The sequence below is a fragment of the Meles meles genome, chromosome 9, assembly GCF_922984935.1.
Source record: "Meles meles chromosome 9, mMelMel3.1 paternal haplotype, whole genome shotgun sequence".
NCBI classification, from domain to species: domain Eukaryota; kingdom Metazoa; phylum Chordata; class Mammalia; order Carnivora; family Mustelidae; genus Meles; species Meles meles.
The window spans coordinates 73,639,518-73,658,670 of NC_060074.1; the positions used below are offsets into that span (position 1 = coordinate 73,639,518).

Sequence of the window (19,153 nt, forward strand, 5' to 3'; positions counted from 1 at the left end):
CCAAAAGTAGAGCAAATACAAATTATTCTTTTCTTTTTTAAAATTAATTATTTTTTTAACATATATATGTATTATTTGCCCTAGGGGTACAGGTCTGTGAATCAGGCTTACACATTTCACAGCACTCACCATATTACATACCCTCCCCAATGTAAATTATTATTTTCAAACACAAATGAAAACTACTTGGAACTGAATAGTGACAAAAATACTGTTATCAAAAGGGGAATGAAGTCAATTACTAAGAGAAAAATGTATAGCCCTAAACATATATATTAGAAAACAAGCATCCAAAAAAGGCTGAAAAATCAATGAACTAAGTTTTCATTTCAAGAAAGTACAAAAATAAAAAGGAAAGGAAAGGAAAAGAAAGGATAAGGAATATCAGCAGTAATTAATAAGAGAAAACATACATATAATAGGGTCAACAAAATCAAAAGTTGGTTCTTTAAAAAAAAGTATAGGGGCGCTCAGTGGGTTAAAGCCTCTGCTTTCGGCTCAGGTCACGATCCCAGGGTCCTGAGATAGAGCCCCACATCCGCTCTCTGCTCAGCGGGGAGCCTGCTTCCTCCTCTCTCTCTGCCTGCTTCTCTGCCTACTTGTGATCTCTGTCTGTGAAATAAATAAATGGAATCTTAAAAAAAAAAAGTATAAAATTGATAAATCCCCGGCAAACTGATAAAAAAAAAGATAGCGAAATAACCAATGTTGGGAATGAAAAGTGGGACATTATAGAAGATCTTATAGCCATTAAAATGATAATAAAGGATACTGTGAAAAACTTTATGTCAATAAATTTGGAAGTATAAATGAAGCAGATAATTTCCTAGAAAAATACTGTCAAAGACTGAAACAAGTAGAAATAGAAAATCTGAGTAATATTAAACTATTTAATCTATAAATAAAAACCTTTCCATAAAGAAAACTCTAGGTTCAGACTATTTATTTGATGAATTCTAACAAACATTTAAGGAAGAAATAATAAGCAATTTTACACAAACTCTTCCTGAGACTTAAAAACCAAAGGAATACTTGCTAACTGGTTTCTTGAGGCCAGCAAAAGCTGACATGTTCCTATTAGAGAACCAACAAACCAACCTTACTATATACAAAATCTTAAACAAATTTTAACTCGGTATTCAGTAAATATAAAAAAGCCAATACCTGTCCATTAAAAAAGCCAATACAATGACCAGATTGGAATTATGCTAGCATTGCAAGGCTGGTTGACAGAGGAAAACTGTTCTATGTAATTTACCGTACTAACAGGATAAAAGAGAAAAATCACGTGATCATCTCAATAGATGCAGGAAAAAAAACCTGATAAAACTCAATATCCATCTATGATCAAAACTCTCAACAAACTAGGATTAGAAAGGGAGTTTCTTAATCTGCTAAAAGGTTAAAAAAAAAAAAAGAATAATCAGCAACCCACTTCAAACAATGGCAAAATGTTGAGAGATTTCCCTTTGAAATCAGGGACAAGATAAGGGTGCTACTCTCACAATGTCTATTCAATATTGTACTTGAGGTTCTAGCCAGCCAGGGAAGGCAAGAAAAAGAAGTACAAGGTGTAAGGATTGGGAAGAAATCAGCTGAAAAAAATCAGTTGTTATTGTTCACAAATGATATAAATGTATGTAGAAGATCTAAAAGAATGTACAATAAGTTAAGGCAGTGTGATACTGGCATAAGATAGACAAATAGACCAATGAATAAAATAGAGTCCAGAAATACACTAAGGCTATATGGACACTTGACTTATAACAAAGATGGCAATTAGAATAAGATCTTTTTTTTTTTTTTTTAAAGATTTATTTATTTATTTTTTAGAGAGAAAGAACCTGTCTGCATGCACAACCTGGGGTGGGGGTGGGTGGGGAGAGGGACAGAGGCAAGGGAAAGAGAATCCCAAGCAGACTCCCCAGAGTGCAGAGCCTGACACAGGACTTGATCCCACCACCCTGAGATCAGAGATGACCTGAGCTGAAATCAAGGGTTGGATGCTCAACTGACTGAGACACCCAGGCACCCCTGGAACAAGATCTTTTTGACAAGTAGTGCCAAAACAGTTGGATTCTCATATGGGAAAAAAAAAAAAACAAAAAACAAACAACCCAGAGACTTGATCTCTATCCCATAAACAAAAATCAATTCCAGTTACACTACAGATGAAAGGAAAAACAATAAGGCTTCTAGAAGGCAATACAAGAGATTTATCTTCATTACAAATTCACAAATGATGATATCCAAACGGTCAACAAACATACAAAAAAGGCCCTCAATCTCATTAGTAAAATCAGGGAGATATAAATCAGAATCATAATTAAGATAATAGTATATAATTGCTAAAACTAACGAGACTGACAATAACATATGGTAGAGCAATGGCAATTCTCATATGCTCCTGGGATATATTTGTACAATCTCTGTGCAATAGTTTGGCATTTCATTATCTATTGAACATATGCATACTTGGTGACCTAGTAATGTTATTCTTACGTGGGCACTTAACAGAAATTCATCTACATGTCTACCTCGAGATATATGCAAAAATGTTCATAGCAACCTTATCCACAATAGTCCCAAAGTGGAAAGAACTCAAGTGTCCATTAATTATAGAATAGAGAAACTCTGGTATATATATATATATATATATATATATATTTAAAGGAATATTATACAGCAAAGAAAATGAACGGACTACAGTTACACACAATAACATGGATGAATATCACAAACATAATATTGAGTCAAAGAAACCAGACACAAAAGAATGTACCATATGATTATTTAAATTTAAAGAGCTGGTAAGGGATGCATACTTAATTGTTAGAACCATAAAGAAAAACAAGAAAATGTGTACTATGAAACTGAGGATTGTGGTTAGTTTTGGCAGATAGGAAGGGCTAAACCATTTGGAGAGGGCATAAAGGGGACTTCCCGGGTGCTGGCAGTGTTCTATTTCGCAATCTAGATGGAAGCTACATGGGTGTTTGATCTGTGATAATTTATGCTTTGGTTCACTTTTCTCTGTGTTATATTTTACAATAAAAATGTATAAAATGCAAGAATTCTTTCATTCAGGGAATTCCTTAAAATAGGTTATTCTGTTGGTATATGTAAAATTTATAAATTTTTCTTCCTGAGAATGGGTGAGACGCATATTCATACCTCATTTTGGACAAAAGTGAAGAAATCAGTTAACTATTGCCTAGTGTTAGACTAAGCTCTCTTGAGAGACAAGTAAAAATGAACAGACCAGCAGCTCTGTAGAGAAGTAATGGAAGTCAGTGCAGTAATGTGGTGCATGTAATTTGGTACTATCCTATTTAGACTTTTCTTGTGCCTCATGTCAGAAGAGGTATCATAAATGTAAATAAAAGCCATTCCATTTAAAATTCCTTTTGTTCTTAGGCTCACCCTTTGTTTCTGTACATGTGATCTGCCCTTCATTGGATCCAGGTTATTAAGGGCCAAGTGTTCCAGGACCCAGAAGGAAGAGGTGTGTTGAGATGGCCCTCCTGAATGTTACATTCACTGAGGTTTTGCTTTTTGTGGGAATCATAAGCATTTCAATGGACCATACTTTGTGTGGAACATTCTCTCTTTGAAATAAATTTCAAGGCACTCTGCTTGGGCTTTGTTCTTGTTAGGAGAGAGGGTAAGAAACCTTTCACCCATCTCACACTTATCTCACCCAACAGAATCATACATCCCCCCCAAATATATCCTAACTCCTAATTAGCCTGATTATATCATACAGATGAGGCACTGACTTACATACTTTTGTATCTCCTAGCACATTGTAATGAATTAGGTACGTATGTTTTTACTGCTTGTATTTCATTACTGTATATATATATATATATATATATATATATATATTTGAAAAATATCACTAATTTTTCCACTGGTATAAAATTTTGGTTTATATCAAACCTTTCACCACCCAGGAGAAAAGTCTTTTTGTTATTCTGTTGATATGTGCAAAATTTATAAATTTTACCTCCTCCGAGTTGGTGAGAAGTATATCCATACCTCAGTTTGGACAACAGCGAAGAAATCAGTTAACTATTGCCTAGTGTTAGACTAAGCTCTCTGAGAGTCAAGCAAAAATTAATAGACCAGTCTCATTCCAAAAAAATTCTGAGGAAGTTATTGCTTATTAATAGCATTTTTGGCAAGAAAACCAATTTTACATGACTGCAAGCAAATTTTAATGTTCTTCTAGTAGCATGTAGAAAGTGTGAGAAGCTTGAGGGTTAGATTGGCTGAACTCTCAAGCTTGAGGAGTTCCCCTTTGAGCACTCAGCGATTTGCTCCTGTTCCTTTTCTTCTCCATTCCAAATAGCCAATTTAGAAAAAGAGCAGCTACACAGGAGTAGGGCTCAGTGATTCCAGAGCTAAGCTGGATATTTAATGCTGAACTATCTTTTAAGAGCTGGAGATCTGGTATTTAAATCATCTTTCTCATTGTCTGAATTTTCTCAGAATTATTAAGTAGTTCTTTTATATTAGCCAAATAGCTCCTGGGATTTCTTAACTCTTTCACAGAGCCTCTGTTAGAAAGAAGGTGGTTATTTGGAAAGAAGGTGACTTCACTGGGCTTGGAATGCCTATGGCAACCCTTTCTCTTACCATTCCCAAGACTTATCTTTGAATTGCTCATTATGCAAAAAGGAACTTTACTTCTGATGGTTAGATCTGCAAGGTGCACTGCCCTGTGAGATCCCCCTAATTTCACCAAGTGTTATTATCCAGAAAGTCAATTTGTAGAAAAGCAAGAAGTCCTAAGAACAACTGTTGGGTAATTCTATCTGCAGCAATAAAGTAGGGAAGGGCATAGCATTCAGTAAGGAATGGAAAAAGAATCTCGGTTGCAACTCAGCTCTACCTCCTCAGGCAAGTTAGTGTCTCTGAACTTCAGTTTTTTCATCCGTAAAATGGAGATTACTTGAGATCTAGCATTAAGCACAGTGCCAGTTACTAAGTAGATGAGGAGAAAATGACCGCTATTTGCTCTAATGGTTACAAGCAACGAGACAGTTTTGAGTTACTTTAGAGACGCGGAGGGGACACGGGGGCAGCAGGAGCTCATTCAAAAGAATGGCGCTTCTTTTTTTTTTTTTTTTTTTAAAGATTTTATTTATTTATTTGACAGATAGAAATCACAAGTAGGGAGAGAGGCAGGCAGAGACAGAGAGAAGAGGAAGCAGGCTCCCTGCCAAGCAGAGAGCCCGATGCGGGGCTCGATCCCAGGACCCTGGGATCATGACCTGAGCGAAAGGAAGAATGGCGCTTCTTAAGCTGTCAGGTCCAGCAGCACCCTGGTCCTAGGCGTCTGCCCTGAAAGGCTGCTCCGGAGGCCAAGGCGACACCCGAGGTCACCACCCTAAGTACTAGACCATCCCGGGAAGCTTGTGGTTTGGATTCTGGTCCAGCTCAACCCAGCCGTGTCTGGACCAATCTGGGACAGCTCAAACTCACCTGCTTGGCAGGTGCTCGCCGTCCGAGGCGTGACCGCGGAGGGCGGACGGGCGCGGTGGGCGGGAGCTGAGACTGCTAGACTCCCGGCGCATGGCACCCGCCGCCCAGTCGCCGCGGTGGCTGCCGGGATGCGCCGCAGCGAATGGTCGCGCCGGGCGCCGCTCTGAGCGACCTTTCACCCGCGCCCAGCGGTCCGGGGCGGCGGCACAAGGCGGAAACCATGGCGGAGGCGGAGGCTGCAGCGGGTGGAACGGACGTGGGTGCGGGCTCCAGCTCTGCAGCGGACCGGGACCGGGACCCGGACCCAGACCGGGACCGCGCCGGGCGGAGGCTCCGGGTTCTCTCGGGCCATCTGCTGGGCCGGCCCCAGGAGGCTGTTAGTACCAATGAGTGCAAAGCGCGGAGAGCCGCGTCGGCGGCCACGGCGGCGCCCACTGCCACTCCCGCCGTGCAGGAGTCAGGCACCATCCCCAAAAAGCGGTGAGTAGCGGCTCTTTGGAGCTGGCTGGCGGCGAGACCAGGCTAGGCCTGTGCAGCGGGAGGGCAAAGGCAAGGTGGGAAGGGAGGTGACACCGGTGGGAGGAAAGCATCCCGGTCCCTGAAAGTGAAGAACCGTCTCGAGAGAGAGTGGACGAGACCCTGGACTCTGGCAGGAAGGGGGCGGGATGGAATGGTGGATTTTCGTCACTATTTGAGAGTAACAAATCTGAAGGACCGTTATTGGGGAAGACTTCAGGGGGACCCGTTTTCTTGGAGTCTTAATGCCAGGGATTCATTATCCTGAATTAATACTTGGGGATAAGGTCTTCGAATGGATAGAAAGGTTTCTGACATGATCCTCCAAGATTTAAGTTTGCACTAGGTGATGGCTTTCTTCAAATTCGCGCTAGCCTGGGAGTGGGGAGAGGTGGTTCTTGGGGGAAGGTGCTGACTGGTTTCTGTGGGAGCAGGTTTCCATTTGCTTAGGGGCATGGTCTTTGACTTTGAAGGGAGAAAAGTGAGGGATGGGTAAGAAGCAAAAAACTTCAGATACTAGTTAAATGATTTAGGTTGTGGTGGTGACTACTGAACTCTGCTGTAACTAGAAGCGGAAAGACACTTGCCTGTGGCTGAGGATGTTTTTAAGTGATCCTGGCTTACTACTTTTTGGAGAACTCTTAAGCGCTGATGGCAGCTACCAGAGAAAATATTTTCTGAGATGTGGCTTTGTCATGTGGATGAACTTTCAGAGTGGGAAAAAAAGTGTTGCTAATGTTTAATGATACTTTCAGTGTGCCAGAGATTGTGTTAAGTCTATTATTTCTTTTACTCTTCTTCAAACTCTGAGTTTTCTACAGATGAAGAATAGAACAGATTTACAAAGCCTGCTTCAGATGTTGCATGTTAGAATTCCAGAGTAGGTCGTATTAACTTTAGGGTCAGTTTCTTAACTTGAACTGCTTGTGGTGAATTCATTTATTAATTCCACATTCATGAGTCCTTTCGTCTGCTAGTATTTACTCTATCAGGAATACAAAATGCAGTATTTACTTAAGGAACTAATAGCCTAGTAGGGTAAAGTCATAATAGAGTGTGGTAAGAAATTTAGCTGATAACCATAGCAGATGGTCACTAACCCTAGTTTTAGGTCTGTATGTCAGGGGGAAGGCTTCCCAGAGTAAGGATTGAGTAAATCTTGAAGTTTGGGTTGGAAGTAACCTGCCAAAGGAGAAAAGTGTTTTTGGCAAAAAAACTGTGTTCACAGATAAAGCAGCGAAAGACAAATTGGGAAACTGTTGGACGTTCACTGGGGTATGAGGGGGTGAGAATGACAGAGGGTGAGGGCTGGAGGCAAGTCTTGTTTGCAGGATTTTATGTGGGGCAAAATATTACATTTACCTTTTAGAAAGGTTGGGGGACGGAATTGAAGAAGGTTAAGCAGAAGGTTAAGGCTGGGAACCAAGACCTGAGTTTGGATTTCCACTACATGATTCTAGTTGCATGACCTTGGGCAAGTGACTTAACCTTTTTCAGAGCTTCAGTTCCTTGTCTGTGAAAATGAGGACAGTAATTCCTACTCTGCAGTGTTGCTGTGAGAATTCAGCAACATGGAGTTAAGTGATCAAGTGCTTTAAGTGCACTGCTGGTTATATAACCCTTCGGATGAAATGGTAGGTGCAATTTTCATTGAGTCCAAGGACAGGGTAGCCAGTTAAGAGACTATTACTCTGATGACAAATACTGCCATTCTGAACTAAGGCATAATATTGGGAGTAGGCAAACCTATTTGAAAAAATATTAAGACGTAAGTTTTTTATAATTTGCTTACTGAATGATGGGGGAGGGAGGAATCAAGGATCACATCCTGGCCTCAGGCTTCACTTGATGTTATTTGAGCCATCATTGGGTTTAAAACTTTTTTCCCCCAAATGGCTTCATGTACATTTATGTCTGTTCATTTGTATGTATCTTATGATGTACATTTTTATGCATGTTCACAATCTGAGAACTAAGTAGGTAGGTCAGGTGTTCCTTATAGTTGGATTTAGGGGCCTTCATCTGCAGTAGTCGGAGAAAAATAATAATGTTTATAAGGCACACTGGGGTAATGAATGAGGTTTCCCATGGCTGAAGGTGACTGGTCTCTGTGGTTACTCCATAGACAGAAGGCACAACTGTTACCTATCGTTGGTGTAGATTATGGTTAGAAAGCTCTCTGGTCTTTGGTTCAGAGTTAGGTGTGGCTAGTGGTAAAATCTAGCCCTGTACAACTGTTTTGAAGTTTGAATCAAAATATGAGGGAACATAAAAACTTTTATTAGATGGAAGAGTGATCTCCCTTGGAGAGTGATCTACTTGCTATATTGCTGTTGGGGAACCAAGGTCTCCCTTCAACTTCCTCTTGCTTAGCTGGGCTTCAGTTTGCCAGCAGCCAAGCTGAGTCTAAAGGGAAGACGAATGATGGAGCAAGGAGCCAGCATGTAAATCTAATAAAGTGTGAGTGTGACTGTTTGTCTCTTATTTTGGAATCACTTGCTGATGTGTGTTATTTGTATAACTCCTTCTCTCCATTACCTTGGATGATGTCATTGGTTGTAATTCTTCTATCTCAGGGCTGGTTATCATCACGGAATTGAAGGTGTGACTTCTTGAAACTTAATGTTTTCATTTCCCTTACAGGACAGTCATATGTATGTTAATTTACCCAATGTTTATAGAATAGTTGCTTTATGACAAGTATTGTCCTAGGCACTGAAGGCAGAGAGATGAATAATTGTCCTTGCCTCAAAGAATTCACAGTGGTAAGGGAGATACACATTCCAGTACAGTTTGAGTAGAGCTGCTATGAATACAGATATAGATAGATGTAGCACAAAGGAAAGAAAGAGTGATTATCTTTAGGGTCAGGGAAAGCTTTCTGGAGACAGTTAAAATATGGATGATGGTGTGGCAGATTGATTGGATGGTGAAGACAGTTCCAGGCAAAGATAATAGCATATGGCAAAGCAAGGGGGCATGAAAGTGCATATTGTATTTAGGTAATTGAACAATTCAGTATTGGTAGAGGTGGGAGTGGTGTAAAAAGAGGAGGGCTCTGGCCAGTTGTGGAGGCCTTGGCCTGTAGATCATCAGTCCATTAATTCATTCGTTTACTCATTCACTCATTCATGTGTGACTATTTCAGTGCTTACTATGCAACACATAGCAGTGGACAAAAACTCTGCCCTTATGGACTTACATTCTAGTTGGGGTGGAGATAGCAAATAAGTAATATAGTATGTCAGATGTTTATAAGTGTAATGAAGAAAAATGAAGCAGCCAAGGAGATTAGGTAACAGCAAACCCTTGAGGCAGTTAAGCTGGGAACAGACTTGATCATATTGGGTTTGGGTTTGCATCCAGGTACAGTGGTTAAGAATAGACTGGAGAAGGATGAGAATGCACATAGGAAGACCAGTTAGGGAGCTGTTATAGTGGAACAGGTGAGAAATAATGAAGGATTAAATCAAGATGATGGCAGTGAAAATAGAGAAAAAGATGGATTTGAGTTTTGGAAATTAGTGCATTAAGTAATACATAAAATTACGTGACTCTATGCCATGGGAGTTTTGGAGCAATGATAATAGAAGAGGGATGGTAAGAGTCTTGAGCAACATGGATATTTAAAAGGGTGGGCCAATCATAACCAGTTGCACTTATCACGTTGGTCTCCTATGAGTTGGTTCTAATTACTTCTATCCAGGAATATATATTCTCATTATTTGAAATTGCTGAGCAGAGTTTTGAGAGTGATGGTTTGCTTTTGGACCCTCTGGTTTTCTTTAAATTGCATGAACAGTTTCTTTTTTAAATCTTGCTACTGGTTGCAGTTTTAGATTCTTGAAAATCATAGTAAATGCCAATTAAGTATGTGACATTTTTATACCTTAGTTTTGGATTTTTTCAGTTTTAAAAAAGCTATTTTAATGTTAGAAAAAGTGAAGAAAAAAATCCCTTGTGACATCCGTCCCTCTGCACTGTTAACGGCTTTCCCAGTTGTGGTTTGGGTTCGTCAGAACTGTTCTATGGCAATTTTTACAGAGGTTATAAACTCTCCTCAGAACAAAAGAAGATCTGATTAAGACTGCTACCAATTGCTTAATTTACTTATACTGCCATTTATGCACACCATTCTTTAAAAAATGATGTATTATTTAAGAGCTCCCAGAATCCTTAGTAGATGTTTTCCAGACAGAAAAAAGCTGAGTTGACCTTGTGTAAATGTTTCCTAGGAAGGCATCTTTGTCATGCCAAGTTTCAACCATTTATGATTATGATTTATGAAATTCTTATGAAATTATGATTATGATTTATGAAATTCTTAATTTTCGAAAACGTAATGAATGGTTTTAAAAAATAGACCAACCTATTTCCTTCTATGAGTGGATTTTGCTGTTTCATTTGTGGGAGAGAACAATTTGAGAATAAAACAGAAACATATTTCTCTTAGATTGCAAGTATCATTTTGGAATGGACCACATTTTCTGCAAGTAGACTTCTTTATGTCAGGAAGTTACTTACTATAAAGCCACCTACCCCCAGTCACTTAATAATATCTAGGAATAAATTAAGTGATCTATTTTTAGGCTGCAGGGGAGTGGAGTGCTCTTGTAGTCAGATGATATACTTTATGGAACACTTTAAAAGGAAATGCTAAGCAAGTATTACTCCTTTCAATTTTATTTTCTTATTATTGAGAAGAGAATTTCTGTTGTTCAGCAGATTAGTATGTTAATTTCAACTCCAAACCAAATCAAAATATCCTGAGTAGAGTTTACTCTTTTGACATGAAATAGTAATCACCCTCCCCCCATTAGTATTCTCTTCATTTGTTACGCTTTAGGAGTAATATTTAATTTTATCAATGTCCCACATCTGAGTTCAGCATCAATTGAGAATACGTATAGACAGGTGGAGATAAAAATGCCAGCTTTATTACAAATAAAGTTGGTTGGAGAATATGGCTTAGATTTGGACTACCTAATAATTACTCTGAATTGGGTAGACAGTCACAGGTAATGCTGGACTGCAGAAGGCCTCCCCTACTAGGGCAGAGCCAGCTCCAGTAAGCTTTATACATGGCCCTGAGAGAGACTCTATTATAACCACTTTATAGCTGATAGATTGTAAGGAGAGAGAAGGCTGACTCCAGACGCTTGGTGCCTCTTCTCAGAAATTACTAACCAGGTAAATCACTCCTCCCATGAGGAGGGATGACTGTGTGACTGACCATTGGGGAGGTCAGGTCAGCTGCTCTTCTGAAGTCCCTCCAGACTGGAAACTGGATGCCGGAGAATGGAGGTATTACTGACACATTTTTGAGTAAATTAAGGGAAAGGGTTGAAAACTTTATGGTAGGTAGTCTTTTTTTTTTTTTTAAAGATTTTATTTATTTATTTGACAGACAGAGATCACAAGTAAGTAGAGAGGCAGGCAGAGAGAGAGAGGAGGAAGCAGGCTCCCCGCTGAGCAGAGAGCCTGATGTGGGGCTTGATCCCAGGACCCTGGGATCATGACCTGAGCCGAAGGCAGAGGCTTTAACCCACTGAGCCACCCAGGCGCCCCTATGGTAGGTAGTCTTCCACCTGCATCATTTGCGTGTGTCATTCCTGTTGCCTACTGAATACGTTCCACAGTTTTCTTGGTTAGGGCAGTTAAGGTCTTCCAGGGGAACAAATTGGCCTTTCTAGGCCTCTGATTTCCTTGGTACCTACTGTGTACTCTAGCTCTACACCAGAATTATTGCTGTTCTGGGGACATGTCCTTCCTTTCCCCTTTTCTTTGATATGTTAATGTTTCCAAAGTATAGTACACCTAGTAGTCATGGTCCTGGGATAATTAGGGATGGTACGTGGCTTACAATCTTACTTGTGTGGTTATAAATGTTTGTGTATATACTTATTATTTTTTTGTTAAACTTTATTGAATTATTACATAATTTATTATAAAAGTAGATGCACAAATCATGTTTACAGCTTAATTACTTTTCACAAAGTGAGCACATCTATCTTATCAGTATTTAGATTAAGAAACAACATTATCAGTCAGTCCCCAGAAGCCTTCATGTTCCTCTTCACCTCCCACCAGGATAACCGCAACCTTTACTGGAGTTGGATTTGCTTGTTTTGAACTTTGTGTACATGGAGTCATGCAGTGTATATTCTTTTGTATGTGACTTCTTTCCCTTCTCGTTATGTTTGTAATACTCATCTATGTTTTCATGTCTAGTTGTATTTTGTTCATTCTTACTGCTGAGTAGTATTCCACTGGATACACTGTGAGTTATACATTATGTGTGTGTTTTTTTCTTAAAGATTTTATTTACTTATTTACAGAGAGAGTGAGTGAGAGAGAACGGGGAGCTGTGGGAGGAACAAAGAGAGAGGGAGAAGCAAACTCCCTGCTGAGCAGGAAGCCCAACTCTGGGTTCTATCCCTGGACTCTGGGATCATGACCTGAGCTAAAGGCAGACCCTTAACCGTCTGAGCTTCCCAGGCATCCCATTCAGTTTATCCATTTTGTTCAGGATGAGCATTTAGGTGGCTGCTAAATTTAGGTTTGAAAATTTATTGATTTTAATATGAAGTACATATCTAATGTTTTTATAGATATTGCTGCATAGAAATAGGCCAAAATAATTAAAATGGTAGTTAGTGTATAATATGTTCAATCTTCTTAAGTATATCATTTGTTTGAGGTAATAAAATGTTCCTAGATACTATATCATTCATGTAAACATTAAACCGCCTTATTAAACACTGTGACCTTAAAGTCTGCAGTGTTCAAATGTTATTTATAAACTTATAAGATTAGCTTAAAGTCACAAGTCTAAATCTATAATTCAGTTACACATTTGAAATTTTTTACAAGCCAGTCATTCTTATAAGTGAGATCCTCTTAATTTTCTAAGTATATAAAGATCAATTTCTGCATAGCTTTCTTGAAACAAAAACAGTAACATCTGATTTTGAGTCCCTTCTCAAGCATTTGTATATTTAATTCTAGATCTTTTTATAGTTGAAATAAGTTTATTCATTAAGGAAGGCTATACCATTCTAGGTAACTGCAGTTACTTTTGACGAGGGAGTTTGCTTCTTGGGTGAGATTTGGAGCTATAGGTATCTTATCACTCACTAAGAAAACTATTGTATTGCATGTAATATTTGTCCTGCAGGCATATCTGAAGTTACTAACCAGAGATTTAAGCTGGCATGCTGACCAAATTCTTGTCGGTAACTTTACTGGGCTTCTCCAAACTCTATTTATAGTTGACCTCATATTATCAACTTGGGTGTGTTCATGTATTCTAGGGCCTTGTAATGAAATAATATGAATTATTTCATTTGTTATATTCACATTTTGCAATTCCAACTCAGATTGTTTATGTGGTTGGATTTTGCATTTCTTCATCCTGAGCTTTCCAGGAATCCAGCATCAGGGATATTAAAATAACACTCGATTTCTATTCTGCTGTCAACTCAAAGTGTATAAATCAGCACTGTGCTCTAGAGCTTTCTGTGATGCTGGAAATGTTCTATAATCTGCTATACAGTATGGTAGCCACTAACCACATGTGGGCCATTAAGCACTTGAAATATGACCATTATGACCAAGGGCTGAATTTTAAATTTTATTCAGTTTTAATTAATTTTTAAATTTAAATAGGCATATGTGGCTAGTTATATACCATGTTGAACAGCACAACTGTATATTGAAATCTAACTCATTATCTGTCCTTTCTTGTTTCCAAACGAAGTTACCTTTCTGGCTTTCCTTTCATTTTTTTTTTTTTTTTTCTTTTGAGATTGAACTCTCTCTCTCTCTCTCTCTCCCCCTCTTTTTAAGATTTTATTTATTTATTTTGTCAGAGAGAGTGAGCACACAAGCAAGGGGGAGCAACAGGCAGAGGGTGAAGCACATTCCCCTCTGAGCAAGGAGCCTGATGCTGGACTCGATCCCAGGACCCTGAGATCATGACCTGAGCCAAAGGCAGATGCTTACCCAACTGATACTCTTATACACATTTATCTCATCCGATCTTTACAACCACCCATTTTACAGATTAGTAACTGAAGTTTGCAGACGTTTGCTAGAAAACAGTCATTTGCTATATATACTAAGTGGTAGGGCTTAGATTTGAATCCAGATCTTTTATCTCAAGTCTAGAGCTTTTTCCTTGATACTGTGCCGATATCACCAGTTCTAGTCATTTTTTTTCTTCAAAATCTTTCTTAAAACCATATTGTGGGGGCGCCTGGGTGGCTCAGTGGGTTAAGCCTCTGCCTTCGGCTCAGGTCATGATCCCAGCATCATGGGATTGAGCCCCATATCAGGCTCCCTGCGTGGCGGGAAGCCTGCTTCTCCCTCTCTCTCGCTGTGTCTCTCTCTGTCAAATAAATAAATAAAATCTTTAAAAAAAAAACCATATTGTGGATTAAACAAGTTTTTTTTTTTAAATATTTATTTATTTGACAGAGAGAGATCACGAGTAAGCAGAGAGGCAGGCAGAGAGAGAGAAGGAAGCAGGCTCCCTGCTGAGCAGAGAGCCCGATGTGGGGCTCGAACCCAGGACCCTGAGATCATGACCTGAGCTGAAGGCAGAGGCTTAACCTACTGAGCCACCCAGGTGCCCCTTAAACAAGTTTTTATTGGTCATTTGTGTTCTAGGTGTTTGGGCTACATCAGTGAACAAAATAGGCAAAGATCTATTCTTTCATGGGACTTATATTCTTATATGTGAAATAGATAATTAATAACAGTAAATAAGTCAATTACTAAGTGTTAGAAAGTGCTAAGTGCTATGGAAAAAAGAAAAAGAACAGAGTAAGGGGGTAGTGTTCAGATTTTAAAAAGGACATCACGGGAGAACATGACATTTAAGCAAATACTTGAAGGAGATGAGAGTGTTAAGCTCTATGGATATCTAGTTGAGTGAGCGTTCTGGGCACAGAAATACTGGGCAGATACCTTACGGGGATGCACATGTGTGTTTTAGGCAAGTAACAAGTGCAGCTGGAGTCAATTCATAATCTTCCCACCCCCGCACTGTTTAAAGTGTGTACTGTTGAAACCTTAGCTCTTAGTTTCCCTGTCTCTTCTGTTTTAGTCAAGGTCTCTTATTCATCCTACATTTTCTAACTTCCACAAGTTTCCTTATGCCACTCTCTGGAAGATCTTTGCTTGTCGGACACCAGGCTTCAGGGTCTGTGTGTGTGTTTTTTTTTTTTTTTTAAAGATTTTATTTATTTATTTGACAGACAGAAATTACAAGTAGGCAGAGAGATAGGCAGAGAGAGAGAGGAGGAAGCAGGCTCCCTGCTGAGCAGAGAGCCAGATGCGGGGCTCGATCCCAGGACCCTGGGATCATGACCTGAGCCGAAGGCAGAGGCTTTAACCCACTGAGCCACCCAGGCGCCCCGGGTCTGTGTGTTTTGAGGATTTTTTTTTTTTTAGAGATTTTATTTATTTATTTGACAGAGAGAGATCACAAGTAGGCAGAGAGGCAGGCAGAGAGAGAGAGGAGGAAGCAGGCTCCCTGCCGAGCAGAGAGCCTGATGCGGGACTCGATCCCAGGACCCTGAGATCATGACCTGAGCCAAAGGCAGAGGCTTAAACCACTGAGCCACCCAGGCGCCCGGATCTTTTTATTTTTGAGAATCGAGACTGGGTAATTGTCAGTTATCTCTTCCCCCATGATTTCTTATATTATAAATAATAACTCTAAAATCATTGTTAAGTATCATGCGATATAATATTTAGGCCTGGAGACTTTAATTCATTTAAAGCAGCTAGATACCTCTTGGCATCTTCTCAGCTGTTTGAAACTTCTATCTACTCAAGTTTGTTGGCAGTTGATTATTGTTTTCTATGTGCTAAGCGCTGGGGAGAATTAGCACATAGTTTCTGCCTTATGGGACATGTAGGTCTACTAAGGAAAACTGATATGTCTTCTATTAATGCAGGGTGCTAAGTGCTAGAATAGGCAAGAAGTGGGAGGAATGATGACTCGTACAGCAATGGAAGGGCCTCTTCATTTCAAAGAAACATAGATTAGAATGGTGGAGGAGTGCTCTTCTATGTTAAGATGCTATGAGAAAATTCTTAAGTCTGAGGGTAAAACATAGATGAGAGCATTTGGATGAAAATAGAATCAGAAGAATTAGAGTAAGAGAATGTGGACAGTGTAATGAAGAACTGGTATGGCACTTGGCCCAGTATTGTTGGGGGCCTTCAGCTACCTGGATAGCTTTTAGAAGTCTTATTCTGAGAGCAGAATATCTGTTAATTTACAATTTAAAAAAATCAAAGGGTACCTAATTGATGCTGAAATGTAACACATTTATTTGAAGAAAAAAACAATCAAAATGAAGACTTTGAAAATAATGAAGAGATAAACGCTATAGCTTCTCGACATCTTTTAGATATGGCATATATGTGTAAAGTTGTGCTGTAATAATGTCTTGAAACCACCATTTTCTATGTCAAGAAATGTTAATGGCAACCTCATCCTCAGGGACTCATCAGGTATTGCATTATATGTAGGTACTCTAAGTTCAACCAGGACAGTATCACTTTTAATTGTGTTCAGTCTTTCCCTATTATAAAGAATGCTGTGATAAACTTTTTACAATTAAATCCCTAAAAATTTCCATAAGACAAATTTTTTAAAAGGGTTAAAGGACATTGGAAATTTTTTAAATGGGTTAAAGAACGATTGGAATACATTATTCATTCATCTCAGTGGGCAGAGGCAGAAATAAAGCACAGTTGCTTCTTCAGATTTAATTTTGACCAAGAATAAAGAATTGGAAATTATTGGAATCTTAGGAGAAAGACTCCTCTCATGTTTGAGCAGATTTATATCTTACAATTTAAGAAAGCAGCTTTCCAGAAATTCACATAAAAGAAAATGCAATGTTTAGGCCTGGGTTGCTAAGGGGATTCCAAAACATGACCACAGAGAGCCTAGGAAATATTGCTTAACTTTGCCTAGGCCTTGGAGGTGACGAGGAGAGAGAGCTGAGGCAACTGGCTAAGATATGCCACTTTATTTATTTTTATTTTTTAACATTTATTTATTTATTTGACAGAGAGAGAGAGAGACTGCACACAAGCTGGGGGAGCAACAGAGGAAGAGGGAGAAGGAGGCTCTCTGCTGAACTGGGAGCCTGATGTGGGGCTTAATGCCAGGACTCTGGGATCATGAGCTGAGCCGAAGGCAGATGCTTAACCAGCTGAGCACCCAGGCACCCCAGGTGTGCCAGTTTAAATCACTTATTGTTATCAGTAAATATTGTACAGTACATGCTTATTCAGATGGCTCATACTCTGGTCAAATCTTTCTACATCTTGCGATGCAACTTAAGAATTCTAATGTCAGGGCGCCTGGGTGACTCAGTCGTTGGGCGTCTGCCTCCTGCTCCTGGGATCGAGCCCCAAATCAGGCTCCCTGGGACGCCTGGGTGGCTCAGTGGATTAAGCCACTGCCTTTGGCTCAGGTCATGATCTCGGGGTCCTGGGATCGAGTCCCGCATAGGGCTCTCTGCTCAGCAGGGAGCCTGCTTCCCTCTCTCTCTCTCTGCCTGCCTCTCTATCTACTTGTGATCTCTGTCAAATAAATAAAAATAAAATCTTTAAAAAAAAAAAAAAAAAAAAAATCAGGCTCCCTGCTCAGCGGGAGGCCTGCTTCTCCCTCTCCCACTCCCCCTGCTTGTGTTCCCTCTTTAGCTGTCTTTTTCTCTCTATCAATCAAATAAAAATCTTAAAAAAAAAAAAAAGAATTATAATGTCTGTAGTTTTCTTTTTCTTCCAGAATATTATGTTGAAAAAATTTAAACATACTGTGAAAATCAATTTTATAATAAACATTTAAAAAAATTTTAAAAATAATTATTTATGTATTTACTTATTTGACAGAGAAATCACAAGTAGACAGAGAGGCTGAATATCTGGGAGGAGAGGGGTTACCATATTTTACCATTTGGACAGAAGAGCCGAAAAGGCTGATTTCCTTAGAGAAACATGTAGCAGATGCTAGCAAGAAGTGAGGCTAGCAAGAAACCTGATGACTTTCTGGGTTTTAGTTCTAATCCCACCCTGAGGAAAAGCTCTATTCCTGCCCTTGAGGAAGGTACCCTGGTACTCTTTTTTTTTTTTTTTTTAATATTTTTGTTTATTTATTTGATATAGAATGAGAGAGAGAGAGAGAGAGCACGCGCGCTCACACACACACAAGCTCAGGAACAGCAGGTAGAAGAGAAGCAGACTCCCTGCCGAGCAGGGAGCCCGACGTGGGCCTCCATCCTAGGACCCTGAGACCATGACCTGAGCCGACGAAGGCAGAGGCTCAACCCACTGAACCACCCAGGTGCCCTGTAATAAACATTTTTATACCAATCACTTAGATTCTACCATAACATCATACTGTGTTTCCTTATCACATATCTGTCCATTAATTCATCATTTTCTCCATTCAGTGTTAGTCTTATCTTATTTTTGATGAATTTTAAAGAAAATTAGTAGCTTCATTTTTGAAGTAAAATCTCTTGTATTAGATTTCACTACTATTGAGGGAATTTTTAAGTTAATATCTCTGACTCTTCAATCTCCATTTTCACATTTTCAATTATTGGACATTTTTATCTGAGAATTGGTGTTTTGACATAGTGGTAATCCCTTTTTGAAGTAAAATTTTAAACGTCTATTTTTTTTAAAAGCAAAAGGTTCTGCTCTTGTTCTTTTATGTTGATCTTGATTTCCAGATAATATTTTGTCTGCTTTGTCTTTGAGAAATATTTGTAGCTTTCCAACATAATTATTAGATTCCCAGTCTGATTTTGGCTTTATTTCCAAGTTCTTTCCTGCCATCTGCCATTATTTTCAGAAAGTACATTCTAGTTTGCTATGCCTGTCTTCAGATTTTATACAAGAGGCAACCTTTTTAAAGAATGAATTCTTATTTGTTAGCATGTGTGTTCATTAGGACTTTTGATTAAAAGTATCAATTAATTTGCGCTAACTGAAAAAAGAAGAGTGCAAGGACACCGGGTTGCCTGAGTGGCTCAGCTGGTTAAGCATCTGCCTTTGGCTCAGGTCATGATCCCGGAGTCCTGGGATCAAGCCCCACATCAGGCTCCCTGCTTGG

At 39.3% G+C, this 19,153-nt stretch overlaps 1 protein-coding gene and 1 long non-coding RNA gene across 3 annotated transcripts in view; one reads left to right on the forward strand and one right to left on the reverse strand.

Annotated features, from left to right (window-relative positions):
- The window catches only part of LOC123950902, a 48,300-nt gene extending 42,724 nt beyond the window's left edge, over window positions 1-5,576 (reverse strand). The window contains exon 1 of the long non-coding RNA XR_006820315.1: window positions 5,491-5,576. This is a non-coding gene — a long non-coding RNA (uncharacterized LOC123950902). The remainder of the gene's footprint in view (window positions 1-5,490) is intronic.
- A 94-nt stretch (window positions 5,577-5,670) lies between these two features.
- The window catches only part of AGPS (alkylglycerone phosphate synthase), a 148,884-nt gene continuing 135,401 nt past the window's right edge, over window positions 5,671-19,153 (forward strand). For both annotated transcript variants that reach the window (XM_046019212.1, XM_046019213.1), the window contains exon 1: window positions 5,671-5,970. In XM_046019212.1, the coding sequence (XP_045875168.1) occupies window positions 5,711-5,970 (260 nt within the window). In that variant the 5' untranslated portion in view covers window positions 5,671-5,710. The remainder of the gene's footprint in view (window positions 5,971-19,153) is intronic.